General features: G+C 34.1%; 1 protein-coding gene across 17 annotated transcripts in view; it reads right to left on the bottom strand.

The window, feature by feature from the left end:
- CSNK1G3 (casein kinase 1 gamma 3) overlaps positions 1–25800 on the bottom strand; it is a 103672-nt gene that overhangs the window by 26710 nt on the left and 51162 nt on the right. For all 17 annotated transcript variants that reach the window (XM_078364993.1, XM_078364991.1, XM_078364990.1 and 14 more), the window contains 4 exons: positions 17342–17490; positions 14875–15109; positions 1947–2032; positions 1598–1682 (listed from right to left, as the gene is read on the bottom strand). In XM_078364993.1, coding sequence (XP_078221119.1) covers positions 1598–1682; positions 1947–2032; positions 14875–15109; positions 17342–17490 — 555 coding nt within the window. The remainder of the gene's footprint in view (positions 1–1597; positions 1683–1946; positions 2033–14874; positions 15110–17341; positions 17491–25800) is intronic.

Consider the following 25800-nt stretch of genomic DNA (forward strand, 5'->3'; position numbering starts at 1 on the left):
TTTTATAAGATTATTTTTAATGTTTGGTAGTGTGACAAGTTGAATAAGCAACTTAATAATGCATGATTAATCACAAAGCATCATAATCAGTTTATAAATTTAAAATTTTATTTAAAATACTAATGAGACCTGATTTATATTGGCTCACTGGATTTCCTTTAGAATCAGTGACACATACCAACAGCAAATTCAAATTCCTAACCTTGTCTTTGAGCAGTATTCTAACCAATTACGCTACCAAATGAAAGCTAAAACTAATGTCAAAAACATAACACAAGGGCACAGTGTAAGTCTTCTCTTGATTTCTAGTCATATATTTAACAATTATTTGGCAATATACAAATCTCTGCATGTTATCATAATTCCCAAATGTACTAGTTATATCTATTTTTAAGGGTCATACTTCCCAGAAGGAAAAGAAGAAACAAAAAAATACATAAAACAATGGGTAAAATGGTGAGTAATCAGTAAAGCAGGGCATTTTACCATCAGGACATGGAAAATTATTGCAGTAAGAGATGGTAACTTACACCTAGCATTCACCTAGCTCCAGCCAGAAGGAAAAGGATAACACCCAGCAAAATAGGCAACAAAAGTGGTACACAGTAACCTTCTTTACGTGGTGACTCTCCCACTATTCCACTTTCTAGCTAAATATCTGGCTAATTATTTGGCAACCCCATTTTTCCCACCTTTATACAGGCTCCCTTAACGACACCTATCCCATCTGCGTACACCTAAACTGCTAGTACAACATTAAAAAAAAAATCTACTTCTAGATATTACAGCAAGAAAGGAAAACACATAATTAAAGTTGCTGTCAATGAATAAGATAAACAAGCTTGAGAAAGAGCTACTTTAGATTTTGTTGATAATATTATTATTACATTAATAATGCCAGCATTGTACAGGAAAACTAGGGAATACTAAAGTGAGATAGGAATTCCGTATTATATCTTCAAATTTAGTTCTCTTTTCACTTAATGTCACTGCAAAAATAAATCACATCATTATTTTAATATACTAACAAGTTATTATTATTTCTTAATTTAGAAATCTTAAGTAAATTTTTGTTGGCTTAATTTGAGTTGACACAAATCTACTTGAAAGTAAAATTGTTTTCATAAATGCATACAGCTCCCCCAAATAAAATTAGCCTAAAACCAGTGAGGTCAGTAAGGTTTTACTGACCCTACTTAATTTAAGTAAGTTTAGTTTGTAAACTAAACCAACTCGTACTTCATATACCTCCTCTGACCTTGACATTGATATCCAAATGACACCATATACTAAAACTTTGTACCTGGCATTCCTTAGCAAATAATTTAATTTATTGAAAGTATACCATTAAAGAAAATATTTATTCAGCTAGTACTGATCAACACTTTTAACAGATAGGATTTTCCTTTATTAATACCATTTACAAAGCAAATATACAAAGTGCCCCTGTGGATTAGGCATCAAATGCTGAAATTCTTTATATCATATTTTTAGCTCTTTTTTTAAAGTATAGAAAAATAATTTATAAACTTAAGCAATAAAAATCAGCATTTCTAATTTTCTGTATATAATATATCAACTTCACATTACTCATTACCTGGAAAATTTTCACATAACACTTCTATTGGTGTAGCTCGTTTTGTATCTCCAATTTTCTGATACCTCTCCTTTAATGTATCAGCCTAAAAAAGAAAAAAAAACCTTGAGAATGTGTTAATTTAAAAATTATTTAGCTGGGCTGCACACAGTAGCTTGTGCCTGTGACGTGAGAGCTTTGGAAGGCTGAGGCAGGAGGAGTGCTTGAACCCAGGAGTTCGAGACCAGCAGAGCCCTGATCCCTACTTACAAAATAAAATTTTAAAATATGTAAATTGTTTAGTTGAAAGAGAGGACCTCAGTATCTTAATGTTTTATGAAATTCAATAAAAAAACACAAAAGCAATTACCTTTAAGCCTTGCCAAGGAAGACTGCCTCTCAGAAAATACATGAACATATGACCTAAAGCTTCTAAATCATCTCTTCTACTTTGTTCTGAAATATAAAAGAAATATAAATTTCACTTTTCTCTTAACAGTTAAGAATGAAGAGTTTATTCTTTCATTAGGTATATATTAATTTCCAAAAGTTCAACATATAAATACAAAATACAGATCTAGTACCTGTAAGTGATAAAATTATATCTATATAAATGATGTTTTTATATTAAGATTATTGTACATTTTTAAAATATTCCTTTATTATTTTTAGATGCTATAAGAGATTTATTTATCTGCTTAGATACCTATTCATGGAAGTACAGGCCAAGGGGAAAAGAGTTCCATTGGTCAATCAGCATCACCGTATACTGTAGCTTGGTCTTAAAGATTCAGAAGGTAACGTATTAAAACTTCTGAGAAGTCTAGAGTTTAAAAGGTTTAACTCTTTCAACCCTGCATTTCCTAAAGTTATACGAGCACAAAACTTCCATAACACTCTCCATTAACTTAAACACAATTATGGAGTATCGTGTGTAATATATTTTAAGAAAAACTTGTGTTTGGCATATACCAACATTAATAACCCCTTCACTATCAACAAAAATGCTGCTTGAACGAACTGTCATTTTCAAGTTGTTGCTATACAAAATGTTGTTTAGTACATAAGTGAATAAAGATCACAGACTAAGACTCAGGGAGATACCTATAAATATTTGCTGATTGAATGATATTTCAATTTTTGTCACTGAAGTTAAATACTTAAGATTTCTTGATGTTTCAAAATAATACAAAAATGCTGACTACAAATGAGAAAAAAATACTTTAATAAAAGGATGTTTATGAGCAAGATGTTTTATCCAAATGAACAATCATACTATCTAGGCAGAATTCAATGCTTTCAGAAAAGCAAACTTTGATTCAAAGTATGGATCTGAACTAGGATGAAGGGTCTGAAAACGTTTTGATTGTTACTATGTACTCTCAAACATTCTATACTTGCTGATGTGGTTTGGCTGTGTTCACACCCAAATCTCATCTTGAATTCCCATTTGCTGTGAGAGGGACCCAGTAGGAGGTAACTGAATCATGGCGGCAGGTCTTTATCATGCTGTTCTCATGATAGTGAATAAGCCTCATGAGACCTCATGGTTTTATAAGGAGGAGTTTACCTGCACCAGCTCTCTCTTTCCCTGCCGCCATCCACGTTAAGATGCGACTTGCTCCTCCTTGACTTCCATGATGACTGTGAGGCCTCCCCAGCCATGTGGAACTGTAAGTCCATTGAACCTCTTTCTTTTGTAAATTGCCCAGTCTAGGGTATGTCTTTATCAGCAGCATGAAAACAGACTAATACACTTGTTTTTAATAATACTTGTTATGATTTAAAGATACTATGTTTGTGTTCTTATTTAATCAATATATATACTTCCTTCAGTCTGCAAGTTGCAGTAGAGTGGATGTTTCTTTGGCTCATTATTATCAGGATGCAGTATAATGACTGGCCCAGAGGAGGCACTCAACTCATACTACTGCAATAAATTAATGAATATTTGAAAAGATATAATATTAGATATATGTCCTTTTTCTGTAAGCATCAGGGAAATATCTAAAAGAATAGACATCAAAATTGGTAGTCATTAAGGCTATGAGACTGGCACACTAGAGAAGAGACTTCAACTTCCCATTTCACATGCTCAAAATATGATATAATTATGAAGTTTTTTCTTTCTTGTACTTTTTGTTATAAAATGTAAGTACATGATATTAAAAATAGCAAACTTTTCCAACATAAGTAATGGCCTTCAAGTCCATCTACATCCACTAATGAAAGTGGGGATGAGAATATGAAAAAAACTAGTTATGACTTTTATAACAAAAATTTCACTTCATTAGATTCTGGTAGTCTTAACGGTATAGTTTGATAAGTTTTTACAACACACGCACACACACACCTGCATAACTACCACCACAATCAAGAAGCATTTCTAATGCTCCAAAAGGTTTCCTATGTCCCTTCCTTATTACTCTCCCCCAACCGCCACAGTACCAGCAGCCTCAGGCAGTCACTTATCTGCCTTCATCACTAAAGATCAGACAGGTGCACATGAATGGAATCATACAGTATAGATTCATGCCCAAATTCTTCCACTTACTGTGTTTTCAGAATTCATCCATGTTGCTGTGTGCAATAATAGCTCATTACTTTTTAATGTTGAGTAGTACATTACAATGTGTTTATTCATCTGCTGACAGACATTTGGGTAGATTCCAGTTTGGGGCTATTGTGAATAAAGCTGTTATGAACACTCTTCTTGTACTAGACTATGTTGACATATGTTTTCATTTATGTTGGGTTAATATCTAGAAGGGGGATTGCTACATAATATTGTAGGTATAACTTTCGCTATATAAAAAAACTTTTATACCATTTTCCAAAGGGGTTGTGCCATTTCATATTTCCACCAGCAATGTATGGGAGTTCCAGTTACTTCCAAACCTGTCCAACCTTTAGTATGGCCTTTTAAATTTTAGCCATGCTAGTGGCTATGAAGTATAAGCAGTACTAAATCCTTTGAGAAAAGCAAACTTGAAAGTATGGATTAACTGACTTAATTTGCATTTCACTGGTGACAAGTGTTGAGCTTTATTTCATGTGTTTGCCCATTTAAAAAAGTGGGTTGTCTTATTCAAAAGTTGTAAGAGAGGGCCGGGAGTGGTGGCTCAGCCTGTAATCCCAGCACTTTGGGCGGCCAAGGCAGGAGGATCACAAGGTCAAGAGATCAAGACCATCCTGGCCAAAATGGTGAAACCCTATCTCTACTAAAAATACAAAAAAATTAGCCGGACGTGGTGGCACGCACCTGTAGTCCCAGCTACTCGGGAGGCTGAGGCAGGAGAATTGCTTGACACCAGGAGGCGGAGGTTGTAGTGAGCCGAGATCCCACCACTGCACTCCAGCTTGGTGTGTGGCGACAGAGCAAGACTCTGTCTCAAAAAAAACAGTTATAATAGTTCCTTGTATATTCTGGATATAAGTTATTTTCAGACATTTTTTGCCACTATCTTTTCCCTTCAAGACTATAGCTTGCATTTTTTGTCTTCTTAAGAGCATGTTTAAAAGAAATTTTGTATTTTTATGAAGTCCAATTTATCAGGTTTTTTCCTCTTATTTTTTACACTTTTGAAGGTCCAATCTAGGAAATCTCTGCTCACAAGATTACAAAGATTTTCTCCTATTTTTTCTTCTAGAAATTTTATAGTTATGGTTCCTACATTTAAACCTATTTTCATTTTGAGGTAATTTATTTTTTTTGCTTTTGGTGTGGAATAAGGAGTTAGATTCATTTTTCTCATTATTGAGATCTAGTTACTCTCATATAGTTTTTTGCCAAAACTGTCCTTTCCCTTGAGTTGCTTTTGCACCGTTCTCAAAAATCAATTGATCATCTATGTGTAAGTCTATTTCACACTCTGTATTTTGACCAACTTATCTGTTATCTGCCTTCATATAAATACCACCCAAAATAAACGGACAAAATAATGACAAATGAGAAAATCAATGACCAGCAATGACCAATGGACAATCAGTAATGAAAACCAGTGAAAACAAAAGCTGGATTGGAAAGTTCAACAAAATCACTAATCCTCTTAGAAGGCTAAAAGAAAGAAACACAAATTACCAATAACAGAAGAAACAGGGGGCATCAGAACAGATCCTACAAATATTAAAAGAATGATAAAAGAATATCACAAACCAACCCAATAAATTAAACAACTTACATGAAGTGGACAAATATCTTGAAAGTTCCTAATAACTAAAACTGCCTCAAGAAGAAAATGTGATAGCTCTGCATCAATTAAAGAAATTAAATTTATTATTTAAAAACTTCCCAAAATATAATTCAGACAGCATCACTACTAAATTCTATTAAATGGTTAAAGAAAAATACAAGTTCTACACAAAGTCAGGATTAGAAGAATTCCCAATTCACAGCATTACCCTGTTACCAAAAACAGACAAAGACATTACAATTAAAGGAGACTACAACAAACATTCCTCATAAACACAAACAAAAAATCCTTAAAAAGATAATACCTCATGACTAAGTAAGGTTCATCCTAGGAATGTAGGTTTAGTTTAACTTCTAAAAATCAATCTGTATAAATCATCAAATTAATAAAATAAAATATGAATCATATCATCATCTCAGATATAGAAAAAGCACTTGACAAAATCCAACATGCATTAATGAGAAAAACAAAAAACTCTCAGTAAACTAGGATTCACAAGGAAACTTCATTCTGACAACAATTATGAAAAATGTCAACTAACTTCATTTTTAAATGATAAAAGACACTCCAAAGATCGGGAACAAACAAAGATGTCCACTCTTACCCTTTCTATTCAGTATTGTACTGAAGTTCTTGCTGGTACAAAGAAGCAAAGACAACAAAATTAACAGATATTCAGATTGGAAATGAAAAAGTAAAACTATTGCTCTTTTCAGACAACAGGACTTCATATGCAGATAATTTCAAATAATCTACAAAAGGTCTATTACAACTAGTAGATAAGTTTTAGCAAGGTTATTATATAAAAATCAACTGGGCCAGGCTCAGTGGCTCACACCTGTAATCTCAAGACTTTGGGGAAGTTGAGGCAGGAAGATAGCCTGAGGCCAGGAGTTCAAGACTTCACTTGGACAACATAAAGAAACCCAACTTTACAAAACATTTGTTTTAAATTAGCTGGTGGCTCGGTGTGTTGGTGTGCACTTGTAGTCCCAGCTACTAGGAGGGTGAGGTGGGAGAATTCCTTGAGCCTAGGAGGATGAGGCTGCAGGGAGTCATGGTAGCACCACTCCACTCCAGCCTGGGCGACAGAGCAAGACCCTGTCTCTAAAAACTAAAAATAAACTGGATTTCTATACTCACAATGAACAAGTGAAAACCGAATTTTAAAACCAATGCCTTACAACAACATCGAAAAACATGAACTGTGTAGGGATACATGTATCAATGTATATGTAAGACCTATATAATATATATATATATATGCATATAACATATATGCATATAGTTTAAATAACTTAAAATACAGTACATATAGGCCAGGCATGGTGGCTCACACCTGTAATCCCTGCACTTTGGGAGGCCGAGGCGGGGGGATCACGAGGTCAGGAGTTTGAGAGAGACCAGCCTGGCCAATATGGTGAAACTCCGTCTCTACTAAAAATACAAAAATTAGCTGGGCATGGTGGCATGCGCCTCTAGTCCCAGCTACTCAGGAGGCTGAGGCAGAAGAATCACTTGAACCCAGGAGACAGAGATTGCCAGCCTGAGTGACTATGGGAGACTCCAACTCACACACACACACAAAATACAGTATATATAAAAGTATACTGAGCCCTACAGTAAGACTCTTTGTTAAGGAGAGGAACTCAATATAAAAGGCAATTACTCTTTGAACTCTATCCAAGGGGAGCTTTAGTCACATAGTGCCAATAAGCCATAGTCATAAAGTGATCTCGCCTACATGGTTCTATCAGAGAACAGTATTAGTCTCATAACGCATGAAGTATTTCAAAATTCAAACCATAAATATTAGCTAGTAAAATAAACTTACTACTGAAGCTCAGTTTGAAATACTCTTTACCCTCATAATTCCTTTCTTTGTATTCTTTCACCAACTGACATATCTGGAAATAAATTTTACCATGTAGAAAGTAACAAATTACAGGAAGGCATTCTCTTTGAAACACAGTAACTAAAGAACACCTCCTAGGGTCTTTAACAGTTCTTTTACATGAAAAAAAATCTCCCAACAGTAATCTGGCCCTAACTAAACTGCATTCACATTTTTTAAAGCACTTAACTACAAAGGCCTGTTTGAAAATGAGTGTTTTTCCACAAAGCCAAGAATCATTGTAAGAACTCTTGCTATAAGAACCTAAAGAAAATAGAAAGTGATGATTTTCTTTACAATAGGTATCATTAAAGATTCTTTTAAATAGGTTCTTGAAACCAATTAAAAAGGTACATAGTCAATTAAAATTTTCATTTTCAGGAATATATGTACTACACAAAATAATCAACACATATTAAGAGTCTAATATGTGTCCATGCTTCATGTACATTACCTTTCAAAATTACAGCTACACTGACAACAGTTATTTGTAATCCCAAGTAAGGAAAGCAAAGCTCAGAAAGATTAAGTGACTACTTCAAAACTAGGTATCTAAAAAGTGAAGGGCAAGATTTCAGCCCACTTGTTTTCATTTTCCTCATTTTGGAAAGCATTTTATCACTTAATCAAATGCTGATTGCAAACCTTCTGCAATGCTTTTCTATTTAAAACTTCTACTCTTGTATCTCAACACTATTTTTTTAATCAGATTTCATTTCTCACTTGCCTAGCACTGTTTCTATTTCAACTGAAATTTCAATTCAATTTTCAACAGAAAAATATTCCTTTTTCATTAACTCAAATTTATTGATGCTTCACACAGAAGCAGGAAATTTTCTATGATACATGCATTTGTTTGCAAACTTTCTACTGCATTTTCTACCATAATGAAAAATTATGAGGCCAAAAGACGTGTTGGCTAAGTTAAGTACAGACATGAGAACACAGCTAGAACAACAAAAATTCTCCCTGAAGAAAGATTAAATCATTTCTATTATACAAAAAATAAAAATGATCTACTACAAGGAAGTAAAAGGTTCACTTCATATTTACTTCTTAGATATTAAAAGTTACTTTAGTTGGCACTACTAAAAAAAACAAAAATATATCTTCCTTAAGATTCATTGAGCTCAATTTTCAAAATTATATAACAAAGATGGTTAAAAAAAAAAGAATACAAACCTAAAAAGGAAAGAAAAAAACACAATTATACAAGACAATACACAGCAACAGTTGACTAATCTAAACACCAAATCAAGTAATAAAAACAAAACTTAGAAAGAAAAGTTTTCTGTGCAACTGAACCCAGTACACGCATTCACTTAATTCCTAAAGTTCTCTTGAAATCAAGTTCTCTTAATTTAGACATAATTCTATTAAGTTTGGTGACAAGGTCAAAAGAAGTAAATCAAAAGCAGAGAAAAACAAAGTGTTGCCAGCAGTAGCTATACTGCACATACAACATCAAAAGGTAAGGGATAACACAGGTGAAGGCCAAAAAAAAACAAAAAACAAAAAATATTAAAAAGTACAAATAAAATTTTCTTCAAATTTACTTAGATAAAGATATCCATTCTAACCTTCTCCAACTGATCTTGAGAGTACTGCTATATAACAGTAATCAAAAAAACTAAACCCTGAAACATTAAGAAAGTATCAAGTACATTCATTATACTTCAACAAGAAATTATACACTTTAAACTGTTATAATATGATTATAAAATGTAAATACATGTTTTTGAACTGCAAAAAAGCTGTGTAAGCAGCTTAAAGAGCAGGCCTCAGAAATTTGGACAATTAACCTAGAAATTAAATTATATGAATCACATCACAGAATGCTAGCACAGAAAGAAGCCACTTTTGGAACACCATAATTCTGTGATTCCTTCTCTCTCTTCAGAGAACTTACCACTCAGAAACTTGAAACATCATTCTCCTATGAACACAGATTTTTATTAACACTTACAAAGCAACTCCGAACTTATCCCTCAAATCCTAGTTTCTTTATTCTTGAATAACCGATAAAAATTTAAAAATAAAAGACTTGATTTTTATTTAAAGACTACCCACCAAAGAGAAATATACGTTATTTACTTAGTATCAAATGACTTCAACAAAAGACATAAAGGGGGAAAAAAGTCATCCAAAGGAAGATTATGAGGTTCGAGGCAGCTGACAAAAGTCTTTAAAAAGATATTAGAAAGTAGACACATGGTCAGATCTGGTACAAAAATAACAATATGACAACACTAAAGAAAGTTTTCATGCAAGGATACTATGGAAATCCACATCTGTAACACAAAGCTTTATCAAGACTGCATCTTGGACAGAGACTTAAGCAGATACAAGAAAGGTATAAATGCCTTCTGAACATAAATGACCTAGTTAAATCAATAGATACTACAAGAATAAAATGCTAATTTCTATTATGTGATTTTACACTACTCTTCCATATTATTGTATTAGGAACATCTTTTTTCTTTATAAGTATCAGTCTCCAAAAAGGAAAAATACTTACACATACAATGTTTCTTTGACCAAATATTCTATTTTGAAAAATTCATGTGAGCAAGAAGTCCTTGAGTGCCTAAGAATGAATGGAATGGATGGAAAGATGAACAAATGAATAAGGCTTTAAAAGTAATCACCGGCTGGGCGCGGTGGCTCACGCCTGTAATCCCAGCACTTTGGGAGGCCGAAGCGGGTGGATTATGAGGTCAAGAGATCGAAACCATCCTGACCAACATGGTGAAACCCCGTCTCTACTAAAAAAAAAAAAAAAAAAATACAAAAATTAGCTGGGCATGGTGGCACACGCCTGTAGTCCCAGCTACTCGGGAGGCTGAGGCAGGAGAATTGCTTGAACCCAGGAGGCGGAGATTGCAGTGAGCCAAGATTGCGCCACTGCACTCCAGCCTGGCGCCTGGCGACAGAGTGAGACTGTCTCAAAAAAAAAAAAAAAAAAGTAATCACCAAGATCCAGGCAAAGCAGGGAGTGCAGAAAAAATATATGCACAAATTAAAATCACATTAAAAGGTCAGGTTTTTTCTAGTCCTTTTCCTTCTTTATCTCTTCCTGACTCCTCATAAGACCAAGTACTATAAACTTAAAAAACCACTATGTCTTCCATGTCCAAAGGCATCCCAACTTACAGAATTAAAGCTTTAATTCCTTAGCATCCAAACTGATATTATCTTAGCTTACTCTTAGTTTTTTAAGTAGGAATTCATGTAATCTTGGGAACAAAATTTTTTATCTGTTAATATTACCCATCTACTCCTCAGTTTTATCTGAAAACTGAGAATCAGGGTGTTTATAAACGGGGAAAAGTAAACATTAAACATTTGCTGTTTGCTATACTTGCCAAAGAAATAAATTTTTGTTTTATTCCTGAAAGAGGAGTAAAGAGAGATTTTCACAATAGTTAAATTTCATTTCCCAGGTACTGAGGACTTTTCCTAACAATGACAAACATAACACACTCACTTCACCATTTCTACAAATAGAATGCTGTTACATTTACCATTGTTCAGATAAAGAACTTTAGGCCCTAAGGAAGCTGTGACTTCATGTCTCACAATAAAATGGTGATGAATCTTTGTTAGTTATAAAATAGTCTGTTAACAACTCCCATAAAATGAAAATTTCTCACAGATACTGCACATGTAAATAAATACAAGTGTGCCTAGTTTTAACAGAAGTCACAATCCTAAGAGTTTTATAGCTAGCCAATCATATTTTTAAATCTATTCAGAAAGTCAGTTATTGAAAGCTACCACCTGGAAATATTATCTGAATAAACCTTGCATTTTATAATTTTAAATATTTGATACTTTAAAAAAAAAAACAGAAAATTGACATTTTTCAGGCATTTCAGATGTCTGAAAAAAAAAATGCCATAAGCTTACAGTCAGATGGGCTGTCAGGAAAGATGCCACATCCTATTTGGTTATGATTGAGAGGCAGTCCCTACTATATAGGGACATGCTCTATGCAGTAGCTAAAGCTGAAGAGAATGGTTAGAGAAAAAGCTAAGAATAGGGTAAGATCAGGAGATGAAAGTTGAATTAGATAACTTCCAAGATTCAGTCCAAATATGTGACTGTATATTGGAAGGTATTTTTGAGCAGCAGTGATGGCTATGTACTGATTGGTTCACATTTCTATCTGTTGTGAGATGTCTAATAGTAGCTAAAAGCAGAATATCTAAAAGCAGATAATTAAGTTTGTACCTCCTCTGTGATGAACACTGACTGTGGTAAATATAATCTAGAATTGACTTTTTAAGAAACACACAAAAGTAATTCAATAGGAAAGAATATGATATCATGGAAAGAACCTCAACCTCTATCTCACACCATATAAAAAAACCAATTCTGATGGACCACAGACCTAAAAGTAAATGCTAAAACCATATAGCTTTTAGAAGAAAGCATAAAATGTAACAAAGGTATAGATTTGTTTACCTTATCACATAAAGGTAAAGACTTGTTAGAATTCAAAAGACAATAACTATAAAAAAAAAACTGACAAACTAGACTTCATAAATATTTAATAGTTCTGCTCATCAAAAGATACCATTAAGATGAATAGGCAAGCAAAGATGGAAAAAATTATTCACAATGCATATATATGACAAAATAATTATACCCAAAAATAATTGTTTATAAAAAACTAATTAATAAAATTAACATTAACAATAAAATAACACACAATTCTCAAAAGAAGATATACAAATAGCCAATACATACATGAAACAGATCTCAGAAACAATAATCACAAGGAATTAAAAGACCACCCCATAGCCACTAGAATGGCTACAATGAAAAAGACTGACAACACTAAATGTGTCAAGAATATAAAACAAAATTCTCATTCATTGCTGGTGAAAATAAAAAAAGAAAAGGTACAAACACTCCCGAGGACAGGCAGTTTCTTATAAAGTTAAATAACACCTACTATAGGGCCAAACTGAAAAATATGCCCACAAAAAGATTTGTGAGAATATTATACAAGTTTTATTCATAAGTCAAAAACTCAATCAAATGTCCATCAACATTTGAATGGGTAAGCAGTTTGTGCAATGGAATTTTACCTAGCATTAAGAAAGAATAAACTGCTGATACTGGCAACACCAGAGATGAATCTTACAGACATTATACCAACCAAAAGAAGTTGGATGGTTCCATGTATTTGAAGTAATAGAATTAGCAAAACTCATCTGGTTGTGATAGAAATCAGATCAGTGGTTGCTTCTAGAAAAGAAGGAGAATGACTAAGATGGGTAAAATGGAAGTCTATAGGATGATAGTGTTCTAAATCTTGATAGTGCTATGGGTTACATAGTGTCCATATTCATCAATACAAATTATATAATCAAATGTTATATACTTTACCCAATGAAAATTTTAAATAAAAATTTCAAATAAACAAAGAACTCTTCAATAAAATAAGAATTACAAATGTTATAATTCTAGTGGACTTGCTTTATAAAGTGGTATCACTTGGCAATCTGAAACTACTTTCTGAGAATCCTCAGCTTTTGAAAACAAGTAAATATGAGTAGTGATAGCCAGATTTCTCACTGTTGGTTAAAAAAAAAGATACAAATATGGAAAAGGGATGGGAATTACAAATATAGAAAAGGGAAATACTATTTTGTACTGACAGACTGAAATTAGAAGTATATCAGTATAAACTCAAAGTTTTTAATAGATATTAATGTGTGTGTATATATTATATACATATGTAGGTATATTTCTATGTGTGTGTGTATATACATATATGCACAAACATTTCCTAGTTCTGCTGCAGAAAGGGCCTAGCAGTAACAACACACCACAGTAATGAGCATGTTCAGTGGCCAAATCTTGGTTTCTAAATATCATTAACCGATAAAAGGATTCAGAACTTCTTGGAGAAAAGGATTGATTATGGGGCTTCAGAAGAGAATCTGCAAGATGAGTGTGTTTATAAGAACTTGCTGCACCAGAAAGTAATAAAGTATTCAAAGAATCATGAGAACGTGTCAAAAGGACAGAGAAGTCAGCTTGAAGGTGCAATCAGTGGCCAAATCTGGAACCCTCTGGATATCAAATAACTAATGATAATGCATTCAATACATTACATTAAATAAGAATTAAGTTTATGTAGACATAAGTCAATAACTGAGGTAAAAGGAAAGCTTCTGCTTATATTAGAATATCAACTGACAAGGAAATGTAAATATAAGAAATAATGGAGTTAGAAAATCATCAATGGATGCTAAATCTAGAGGGTAGAAATCTGATGAGGAACAACATATTTACATAATCCCAAAATCTAACTTCAAAATTCTTTTTCATTACAAAGGGAAAATAAGAAACTTTTCAGTAGAGAAATGTGGCAGATAATCACCCAAGCAAGTGACCCCAACATGATGCACAAACAACGTCTCATTTCTATTATATTTGGACTCAAAATGCCTACCCAAATCTAGTCAAAGAGAAATGACAAACCCAAATTGGAGATATCCTATAAAATAGCCAGTGCTCCTAAAAAATATTAAGGTTATGAGCCATAAAGAATGACTGAGGAACTGTTCCAGATGAAAATGATTGAAGGGATATGATAAATAAATGGACCTGGGTGGAGGAAAAAAGCTGTAAAAAAAATTCTGTGAAGTTGATACTGTTTTATTCTTTTTACCAATAAGAAACCCCCTAAAAAGGTTAAACTTGTCCAGAGTCACAGTTAGCATACAGGTAAGCCAGTTCTACTCACTTCTAAGGTATATGCTCTTAGCATTATATTTATTAGGCTAATTGATATTTCTGTGGCTAGCCATATTGGAGAGCTACAGTCTCAATCCAAAATTTCCACATGCACTAAATTCAGTTAAAATTTGGTATTCTCTTATATTTTGTAAAAGAAATAATTAAATGCATCTTCAAAACTGTACCAAAGTTGGACATTTCAAGTTACATAAATACAAAAAAAAAAAAAAAACAGAAAACGGAAGGATAGCTGTTATTCATTTACTCCATAATAACTTATTTTCAAAGAGTTTTATTAAAAAATAAATGAAAGTAAACTCTAGGTAGATGTGATAAATGAAAATTATAATAAAAGCTATTGCAATCTGCAAAAACTGAACCATAACAAATAAAAACACACAGTGTTAGCATAACTGCTGAATTCAAGCTTCCATACTTACAAAAGGTACACATACCTTTTCCTAAATGTGTGTTTATGCTCATATATCTAGCTGTTCCTGTAAGGCTCTTGTGTTCTCTGTAAGGTATGTGTTTCTTTGTCTCTGGATCAATATATTCCTTTGCCAAACCAAAATCTATAATATGAATAACTTGCTGGGTTTTGTTTCCTGGTCGTCCTATTAAGAAGTTCTCAGGTTTTACATCTCTGTATATCAAGTTCTTTGAATGGACATATTCCATGCGAGAAATCTTGGTTTAAAAAAAAGAGAGAAGTTTTATTTTGGGCTTAGACTATCCTAAACAAGAATGATAAAAGCAAGACAGAACTTTCACAATAAAAACATACAAAAGACATAAATCAGAAATTGTTTCAACCCTTTAAAAGTAACATAATGTGTCACCGTGTCGTTCTTCAAATACACTATCAAATTACAATTTAAAATCTTTGTTTTTACTATTATGGTCACTGAGAAACAAGAGTATTTGAATTTTATGAATTCCTTTCATATCAGTAAACCTGATTCAATCAACACTTTCAGAGGATGCTACTTCATAAAATCAAAAAGCCATATTGATACAAGACCTTGAACTCAAAAGTATAAGCAGATATATGCAAAATGTTGCAATATAGTCTTCCTTATTAGTTCAATAATCAAGCAACTTTTATAATTATATTAAAGAAATTTAAGAGTCTAAACTATTAAATAAAAACAACAACACTATCAGTATCTTTTTCTTTTCATAACACATTTCCTTTACTTTCTCCTAGGTATTAAACATTTAAAAATGATTAATCTTAAAGCTAGGAAAGTCTGGAACCCAACTCTAATATTAATAACATAGTTCATTTTTATCAATTATTTCACAGATTTTCAATGTTCATTGTACAAACTATCATAAAATAGAATATTACAAATAAGAACATAAAATTGCTCCATTAGTGATAATCATGGTTAACAATGCAATATAAACATATGGTTACACAGGTCATTCTAGTTTGTTTAACAAACCTTGCATCACATAATATACAATATTCTATGTATATATATTCTTAATGATGTAAGCAGTTAAGATCATAAAATATTCTGTTTTGTTTGGAGATAACTGTTGTTTGGTTTTTGGTAGCTTTCTTGTTTTTTTAAGACAAGGTCCCATTCTGCCACACAGGCTGGACCACATAGCTCACTGCAGCTTCCATTTTCAACCTCCAGGCTCAAGCACTCCTCTTGCCTCAACTTCCTCAGCAGCTGGGACTACACAAGCACACCACCACACATGGCTTATTTTTTATGTTTTATAGAGACAGAATCACACTATGTTGCCCAGGTTAATCTTCAATTCCTGGGCTCAAGTGATCCTCTCACTTCAGCCTCCCAAAGTGCTGGGACAACAGGCACAAGCCACCACACCTAGCCTATGAAACATCCTTTAATATGCACTTTTTAATAGCTGCATATTTTCCTCTGGCTGTTAACTTATTCTGTTTTGTTTGGAGACAAACAAAACAGAATATTCAACTAACCCTGTTATTTCTGCAAATTTGGGTTGCTTCCCATTTTTTAATTATAAACATCCTTTCATATAAACCTTTAAGTACCTATGAATACATCCACAGGATAAATCTGTAGAAGTAGAATTAATCAGTCAAGAATAAAAACAATTTTAAGACTGTTGCAGCACCCTTCTATTGGCATTTATCTCAAAACTTTAAATCACTCTTGAATTATTATCCCATAGATTCCCTGAAGTCTAAGTAATTTATCAAGATGCTCTCATTAGTTTGCTTCTTGTTTTTCAAGGTCATAAAGTTTATTACCAAAATTAAGATTTCATGTTTTTCTGTCTGGGTGCAGTGGCACCCGCTTGTCTGTAATCCCAGTACTTTGAGAGGCTGAGGCAAGTGGATCACGAGGTCAGGAGATCGAGATCATCCTGGCTGACACAGTGAAACCCTGACTCTACTAAAAATACAAAAAATTAGCCAAGCACAGTGGCACGCACCTGTGGTCCCAGCTACTCAGGAGGCTGAGGCAGGAGAATCACTTGAACCCAGGAGGCAGAGGCTGCAGTGAGCCGAGATCATGCCACTGCACTCCAACCTGGGTGACAGAGAGAGACTCTGTCTCAAAAAAAAAAAAAAAAAAAGAAATACATAAAGAATCCATGTTTCTGAGGATTCTCTTTTGAAGTATTCATCTTTTATATAAAAAAACTGCTAGCGACAACAACTTAATTCTCAAACTGAGCATTCTGATCTTAATGCAGTTAACATATCAGTTTTTATACAAATAAAATACACTTGACTCAGTTATTTTAAGTTACATGGATCCCAGAAAGAAAGACAATATGAAAAGTAGAAACATCTGTATTAGGTCAAATGCTCTGTAAGACAGTATCACAGAACTTTAAACTTTTAAGATGAAATTGTGACCAACAACCATGCACTTGTTCAAACAACATCAAATACCCTATTTTACTTACCAGTTGTATAGCTATCATGAGAACTGTTTTAAGAGAAAATGTTCTGTCACACAAGTCAAACAAGTCTTCCAAACTAGGTCCCAGCAGTTCCAGCACCATAGCATTGTATTTACCACAAGGGCCAAAATAGTAAACTTGAGGTATACCATCTGGGGGAAAAAGAAATAGTCATTAAATAATTTCATCATCCTAAATACTAAGGTTTTCCTCCTAAAAATTGATATTTAAAATTTTATATTTTCAAGAACTAATGCAGTACTATTACTTTTCCCAGGTACATACTTTTCTTGGCCAAATCTCCCCACCTCCCAATACACGTTCTCTCTGATGTTCACATTATACCCTAGATATACCTCTATTGCAGCTACATAAACTGAATTACATTATAAAAAGTACTTCACTGTTTCTCTCTACCACCTTACTATTGAAAAAAAGCTAGGCTTTTTCACTTTATATTTCCATGGCCTGGAGAAAGACTTAGCACATACGAAAGATTCCAGTTCTATTGAACAAGAGACACTACTGGCTTTAATAATCTTGTGGTAGGCATACTGCTAAGATCACCCTTCACCCCCAAGATTCTCATCCTCTGGTGGATAAACCTTACATAAACCCCTCCACTTGAATGTGGGCAGGATTCCTGGGATCTCACTATTGTGACTAGGCTAACTTACACTGCAGATGTAATTAAGCCTCCTATTGGGTGACTTTAAGTTGATCAAAAGTCACCTTATAGGAAGAGAGAGTATCCTGGGTGGCCTGATCTATTCAGGTGAGCCTTTAAAAAGAAGGTCTAGAAGTCAGAGATATTGGTAGCAGCAGAGAACTCTCCTGTTGGCCTTAAAGAAGCAAACCACCATGCCATGGAAGGAGACACATGCCAATAGGAATCCTCCAGGAAGTAAGGGCTTCAGTTCTATTGCCATGAGGAATTGAATTCTGGCAAGAATCAATAAATTTGGAAGAGAGCACTGAGGCTCATGTAGATTGTAGTCTAGGCTTACACCTTAATTTCCACATGGTAAGACTCTAAACAGAAGACCCAGCTAAGCCATGCCTGTATTGCTGACCCACAGAAATTGTGAAATAATAGTCTTTCATTTTAAGCCAGTAAGATCTAGTAATAATTAATTACACAGTCATACAAAATAATACAGACTCCAAATATGAAATCTGAATGCCTAGAAGTCATCTGTATTTTATTTTCAGAGCTAACAGATTCCCAATAAACTAAAATATAAGGGATCAATTTCTTTTATGTGGAAGTTCTCAAAATCAAAATGGAGTCACTTGTGCTAAAGCCCTGACAAACAGATCTAGGGAGGGAACTGAAAGGAGGGTTCTCACACATATATATGCCTGATAACAAGAATTATCACAAAAGTGAAAAAACCACAACCTAGAACAAAAGCCATTGCAACCTTACAAAAAATTACTCTGTGAGGATATCTGTCCAGCAACTGCCTGTCCAACCTTGGACTGATGCCATTCTTGTTAATGATCCTTGTAGCCAAGGAGAATTGTCTCAGAACAACTTAAGTGACCCTCCCCATTTTTCCTTTAAAAACTCTTGTCTTCCTTTACCTCCCTGAATATACTCACATATATTCCTATTGCGATGCCCACTCCTAAATATCATTTTTAGAGTTTCCCTATTATTTAGTTTGACACTTAACACTGCATTTATGTTACCTATTAGCATGAAAAAATGAACTTCTTCCACCACAAATGTCTCAGTTTTACTTCCAAGTGATTTTTTTTCAGTATGTTGAGAGGGAAAACAATTCTAATAAAAACTTTTCATTCTTTTTAATAAAAAGTTTTTTAAATATAATATTTTAAAAATATATAAATTCTTTTTAATAAAGTTTTTTAAATATAATATTTAAAAATAATAATTATTTACCCTATTAGTTTGAATATAAATTATTATAGGACAGAAAACACTGAACTAAAAACCAAGACAACTATATTCTTAGTCTAACCTAATATTCATCAGCTGTATGGCTAGCTTGTCATTCAACCTCTCAAGTCGGCCTCAGTTTACTTATCTATAACAATATTAGTGATTTGGATAAGACAAGTATTTCTCAGATATGAATATGAATGAGGCAGCAAAACATCTGCAGGTGGGAACGGAAGATAGTGTAATCACTGTAGTCCCAGCTACTTGGGAGGCTGAGGCAGGAGAATTGCTTGAACCCAGGAAGCAGAGGTTACAGTGAACAGAGATGGAACCACTGCACTCTAGCCTGGGTGACAGATCAAGACTCTGTCAAAAAAAAAAAAACAGTGTAATCAAAGCAGGAATGGGTAAAAACTGAAACTACATACATGATGCCCTCCCCAGAAACGGAGATTCTGATACACTCCAATGCGTATATGTCAGCACCCCCTGCAAACACACATCACACACACTTGTCTCATCTCTTCTTGCTACTGGGAATCAAAACCACACCTACCAAGCTGCTCTTATAGGTATCTGTCATATCTACCCCTCACATGTGTAAAGTGGAAAAAAGGTTTAGAAACAGGGAATGAGAGGCTTGTTAAGTTTATTCCAATTCTAAAATCCTACTTTTGCAATTCTATATACATTAAGAAGCTGGAGATGCAATTAAGATTTACAAACAGCCCTCAGCTACCACAACATTAACAGCTCTCAGCTACTAAGCTTTTACAATTCTTTCCATAATGTTTTTACCCCCTCTATGCCACTGAAAGTTAATTTACATCCTCTCAATTTAACAATCTCTAATAACTTATTCTACCCCAGTTTGTTACTTCTGATATGTAGGGTGCATGGAAGTTAGATCAAATCTTGTTAGAACTATATACAAAATGTAAAAATAAAAAGGTTTTGAACTTCTTCAATGAAAGAACCATCAAAAGGCTTCTCTACTTCCTTCTGAAACACCTTCTATATTCCCGATAGTTAATGCTGTTGAGATATGACTTCTGAATAAGACAGATAGCAGTATGTTTTAGATAATAAAATGACTAGTTTTTTCCAAATGTTTTTAACAGTTTCCAAAACAGGAAAACCATTTAAGGAATTTCACTGTCTTACTTAATTGAACAAATACTTACTGAACATATACTATATCTTTATGGGACTGGGTTAGGCATTATGAATACAAAAGTGAACGAGACACTATGCTAGGGATGCTTTAATCCAGGAATACAAGGTTGGGTTAATATTCAAAAATCCACCTATGCAATTCACCATAATAATAGAATAAATGGCAAAAACCATAAGATCACCTTAATGGATGCTAAGAAAGCATTTGATATAGCACTCAAAAATGTGGAATAGAGGGTTCCTAAATCTGATAAAAGGAATCTAGGAAAAACTACCAGCTAACATCACATTTAATGGTGAAAGATTGAATGCTTTCCATTAACTACTGAGAGCAAGACAAGAAAATCCAATTTTAACTTTTCTATTCAAGACTGCAATGAAGCAAAATAAATAAATAAAAAGCATTTTCAATAATGAATGAATGGACTCTACTACTTCAAGAAAAACTGACATCAATAATAAAGGTTTCAAGCAACTAGAATTTTTATATACTATGATGACCTTGACAGTTTTCCAATACTTAAAAACTTGTTCTGATGAAATTGTGGTGATATTAGCTATTATGATTTAATCTGGGGTAGTGAAATGTGTCAGTACTTGAAATGCATGCGTAACTCAATGAACCAGTGTTCTCCCAAGGACAATGCATGTAGTTACAAAATCACACATGGGTAAATGGTTCAAAGTACAATGGATTTTAATGTATGAGAGTAGAAAATGGTTTTTGATATGATTTCTATACTCTACATTGTAATTGACCTTTAAGAAACAACTACTTGTCAAATTTTGGTGTAGATTAACTTTGTTCTTTGACAAAGGCATATTCATAATTTAAAAATTAATTAGTCAAGATTAACAAAGTTGTGGGTTAAAACATTGATGAGAATAGAAAGTAGTAGGTTTTTGGAGGAAAATTACCCTAACCTTTTATTTTTGGAGGAAAATTACCCTATCTTTTTGCTTTTAGAGGAAAATTACCCTATCCTTTTCAAAGTAAGCATACATGCAAATACAGTGATGTTCAAGCTTCATTGTTTGTTACAGTTGCAAAAAGAACTGGCAGCTACCTAAAAATCCATCAACTCTAGGCTAATTAAACAAATTATTAGCTTGGTGCAACTGTAATTGCAGTTTTTGCATTGTTGGAATTTTCTGCTTGATATTGGAATACATTCTTAAATGTGGTCATGTTACACACCATTTTAATGCATGTTTCTCATTTTATGTATATTTGGTAATGACTTACTACTTGCTGTTTATTTTATATTTATTTTAGACTATGGAAATGATGTTAGACAAAAAGCAAATTTGAGTGATTTCCTTGATTCGAGTTCAAAAATGGTTCATAAAGCAGTGGAAACAACACGCAACATCAATGATGCATTTGGCCCAGGAACTAAACTAACATACAGTGAAGTGGTGGTTCAAGAAGTTTTGCAAAGGAGACAAGAACTTGAAGATGAGGAGCATAGTGGCTGGCCATTGGAAGTTGACACCAACCAACTGAGAGCAGTCATCGAAGCTGATCCGCTTACAATTACACAAGAAGTTGCCAAAGAATACGTCGACCATTCTATGGTGTTCAGCATTTGAAGCAAATTGGAAAGGTGAAAAATCTCGATCAGTGGGTCCCTCATGAGCTGAGCAAAAATTTTTTAAAAACCCATCATTTTGAAATGCCATCTTCTCTTACTTTATGCAGTAACAATGAACCATTTCTTGACTGGATTGTGATGTGAGACAAAGTGTGGATTTTATATGACAACTGGTGATAACCAGCCCAGTGGTTGGATGGAGAAGCAGCTCCAAACCATTTCCCAGAGCCAAACTTGTACCAAAAGAAGGTCACAGTCAACTCTTTGGTGGTCGGTTGTGGTCTGCTCCATTATAGCTTTCTGAATCCCAGTGAAACCATTACATCTGAGAAGTATGCTCAGCAAACTGATGAGATACACCAAAAACTGCAATGCCTGCAGCTGGTACTGGTCAACAGAAAGGGCCCAATTCTTCTCCACCACAACACCAACTGCACACGGCACAACCAACACTTCAAAAGTTGAACAAATTGGGCTGTGAAGTTTTGACTCCTCCGTCATATTCACCTGACCACTTGGCAACCAACTACTACTTCTTCAAGCATCTCAACAACTTTCTGCAGGGAAACGTTTCCACAACCAGCAGGATGCAGTAAAAATGCCGTCCAAGAGTTCATCAAATCCCAAAGCACAGATTTTTATCCTACACAAATAAACTTATTTCTTGGTAGCAAAAATGTGTTGACTGTAGTGGGTCCTATTTTGATTAATAAAGATGTGTTTGAGCCTAGTCATAATGATTTAAAATTCACAGCACAAAACTGCAATTATGTTTGCACCAACCTAATTATGTCAGACCAATTCTATGGACTATAACACAGCCTTCAACTATTTTTGGAGATAACTGTGAAAGACAAATTTTTATTATTTACTTTTTATAATACTGCTGATTAAAATTGTTGTTGTTTTAAACCATGTATTACTTTTAAAATACATTTTTTTTAAATGGAGTCTCATTTTATTGCCCAGGCTGGAATTCAGTGTGCAATCTCAGCTCACCACAACCTCCACCTCCTGGATTCAAGCGATTCTCCTGCCTCGGCCTCCCAAATAGCTGGGATTACAGACGCCTGCCACCATGCCCAGCTAATCATTTTATTATATTTTTAGTAGAGATAGGATTTCCCTATGTTAGCCAGGCTGGTCTCAAACTCTAGACCTCAAGTGATCCACCCATCTCAGCCAAAGTGCTGGGATTATAGCCATGAGCCAGTACGCCTAGTCTTAAAATAAAATATTTCTAAAGAGTCATTGATATGGTTTGGCTGTGACCCCACCCAAATCTCATCTTGAATGTTATCTCCCACAATTCCACGTCATGGTAGGAACTCAGTGAGAGGTGACTGAATTATGGGATCAGGTCTTTCCTGCGCTGTTCTCGTTAACAGTGAATGAGTCTCACAAGATCTGATGGCTTTAAAAAAGGGAGATTGCCTGCAAAAGCTCTTGTCTCGTCTGCTGCCCTGTGAGACGTGCCTTTCACCTTCCGCCATGATTGTGAGACCTCTCCAGTCACATGAAACCATAAATCCAATAAGCCTCTTTCTTTTGTAAATTGCCTCATCTCGGGTATGTCTTTATCAGCAGCATGAAAACGAACTAATACAGTCATTTAACATACATATGAATAGAAAATATAATAGAAGAAAAAAGCAGAAAACTAACATTACTGGATGCACTGGTGATTTCTACTTTCACTTTTTTTTTAATTTTTCCTAATTTTTATTACAAACATATGCTACTTTTGCAATCAGGAAAAAAAAATGCTTACTTTAAAAATTCTGGGACCACAAAGAAAAACTTAAAATGATATTTAGACCAAACTGTAATTTTATTTCCCACAACAAGTCTGGATAGCTTTTTTATCACTGAGCAAACAGCTTAAATTTTTAAGAGGTAAGAAAAACAGCAACTAACAAACAGAAGTTGAAGCAGGTATACCCTAAGCAAAAACAAAACAAAACCACCACAGCAACATAAATGGTACGTAAGATTAGAAGGTAGAGATTTTTTAGAAATGGCAGAGGTAAGGAAAAAGAGGTCACGAGAGGCTCAGAAAGGTTTATTCTTATACCTGGTGAATTTTCAATTATAAACTTTACCGACTTCCAGTGGTTTTAGAATTATTTTTGAGACTAATATAAAAAGCCATCCATTGTGAATTCATCAAAGTTAGTTCCAATAATTTCCAATATATTTAAATTTTCAAGAGAAGTCTATTTTTTCACAAGAAAAGCTCAAGGAGTATGATTACAAAATTCACATATTTAAAAATACAATCTCATTCTCACTCCCTCAAAATTCACTTCATTAAATATTTCATTTTATATGTTAGTATTCCTTTTAAGTGACAAAACAAAATTAAATCACACAAAAATAATACATAGGAAGTCTAACACTGTTAAAGACTGCTTGGGACTTTGTGACAAGTTTTAAAATTCTTCAGTTCCTTACAGATAAGTATTAGTTAAGTAGATCATTAAAGAAATAATATGATCAATTTCACAGTAATATTATGATCCATTTTCAGGTCTAGAGTTCTTCATGTAAAATGTTAAATAGTGATATAGTTTGGATGTTGTCCCCTCTAAATCTTAGGTTAAATTATAATCCTCAATGTTGAAGGTGGGGCCTGATGGGAGTTGATTGGTTCAGCGGGGCAGGTGCCTCATGTCTTGGTGCTATTCTCATGATTGCGAATTCTTATGAGATTTGGTTTAAAAGTGTGTGGTACCACCCCCGCACTTCCTCTCTCTCTCTTGCTCTCACTCCCACCACGTGATAGGTTGGCTTACCCTTTACCTTCTGCCAGGATTCTAAGCTTCCTGAGGACTTATCAGAAGCCAAACAGATGCCTGGCACCATGCTTCCTATACAGCCTACCGAACTGTGAGCCAATTAAACCTCTTTTCTTATAAATTACCCAGACTTGGGCACTTCTTTATAGCAACCGAACAGCCTAACACAAATAGTAAGAATTAGAACAAAAATATTAACAAACTTATTAGGAAACTTAAACTTCATAGCTCTGATTAAGAAAACCTAAATTGGCGGGGCTCAGTGGCTCACGCCTGTAATCCCAGCACTTTGGGAGGCTGAGGTGGGCAGATCACAAGGTCAGGAGTTTGAGACCAGCATGGCCAACATGGTGAAACCCCATCTCTACTAATGATACAAAAAATTAGCCATGCATGGTGGCGTGTGCCTGTAATCCCAGCTACTCGGGTGGCTGAGGCTGGAGAATCACTTGAACCTGGGAGACGGAGATTGCAGTGAGCCAAGATTACACCATTACACTCCAGCATGGGCACCAGGGTGAGATTTCATCTCGAAAAAAAAAAAAAAAAAGAAAACCTAAATCGTGGCTAGAAATGCTAATAGAGAATTATCACACAGTGATTTTTTTAAGGGTAATTTTGCATTAAGGCATTCTTAATCTTTAGCACAAATGCTCATATTCCTAGATCAATGGTTCTCAACATGTGGCCTATAGCTCTGGAGGACAGGGTTGGTCCATGAGACCCATGCAGGAAGTAATATCAAAATTATTTTGTAACAACATAAATATGGATTTTTTTCACTCTCATTCCAGAGACTATGGGACTTGTGTTACCACAATAGAATAAATGCAAAAGATAGGGGAATCTAGCTACTTTCTATTAAGCCAGACATTAAAGAGACTTGCAAAATATGTAAAAAAAAGTTATTTTTCTCACTTATTTTTGCAAGTATGTCAAGAAAACTGCTTTGATTTGAAAACGTCTGAATTTTTATTTTTATTT

This window comes from Callithrix jacchus, chromosome 2, assembly GCF_049354715.1.
Source record: "Callithrix jacchus isolate 240 chromosome 2, calJac240_pri, whole genome shotgun sequence".
Classification (NCBI taxonomy): domain Eukaryota; kingdom Metazoa; phylum Chordata; class Mammalia; order Primates; family Cebidae; genus Callithrix; species Callithrix jacchus.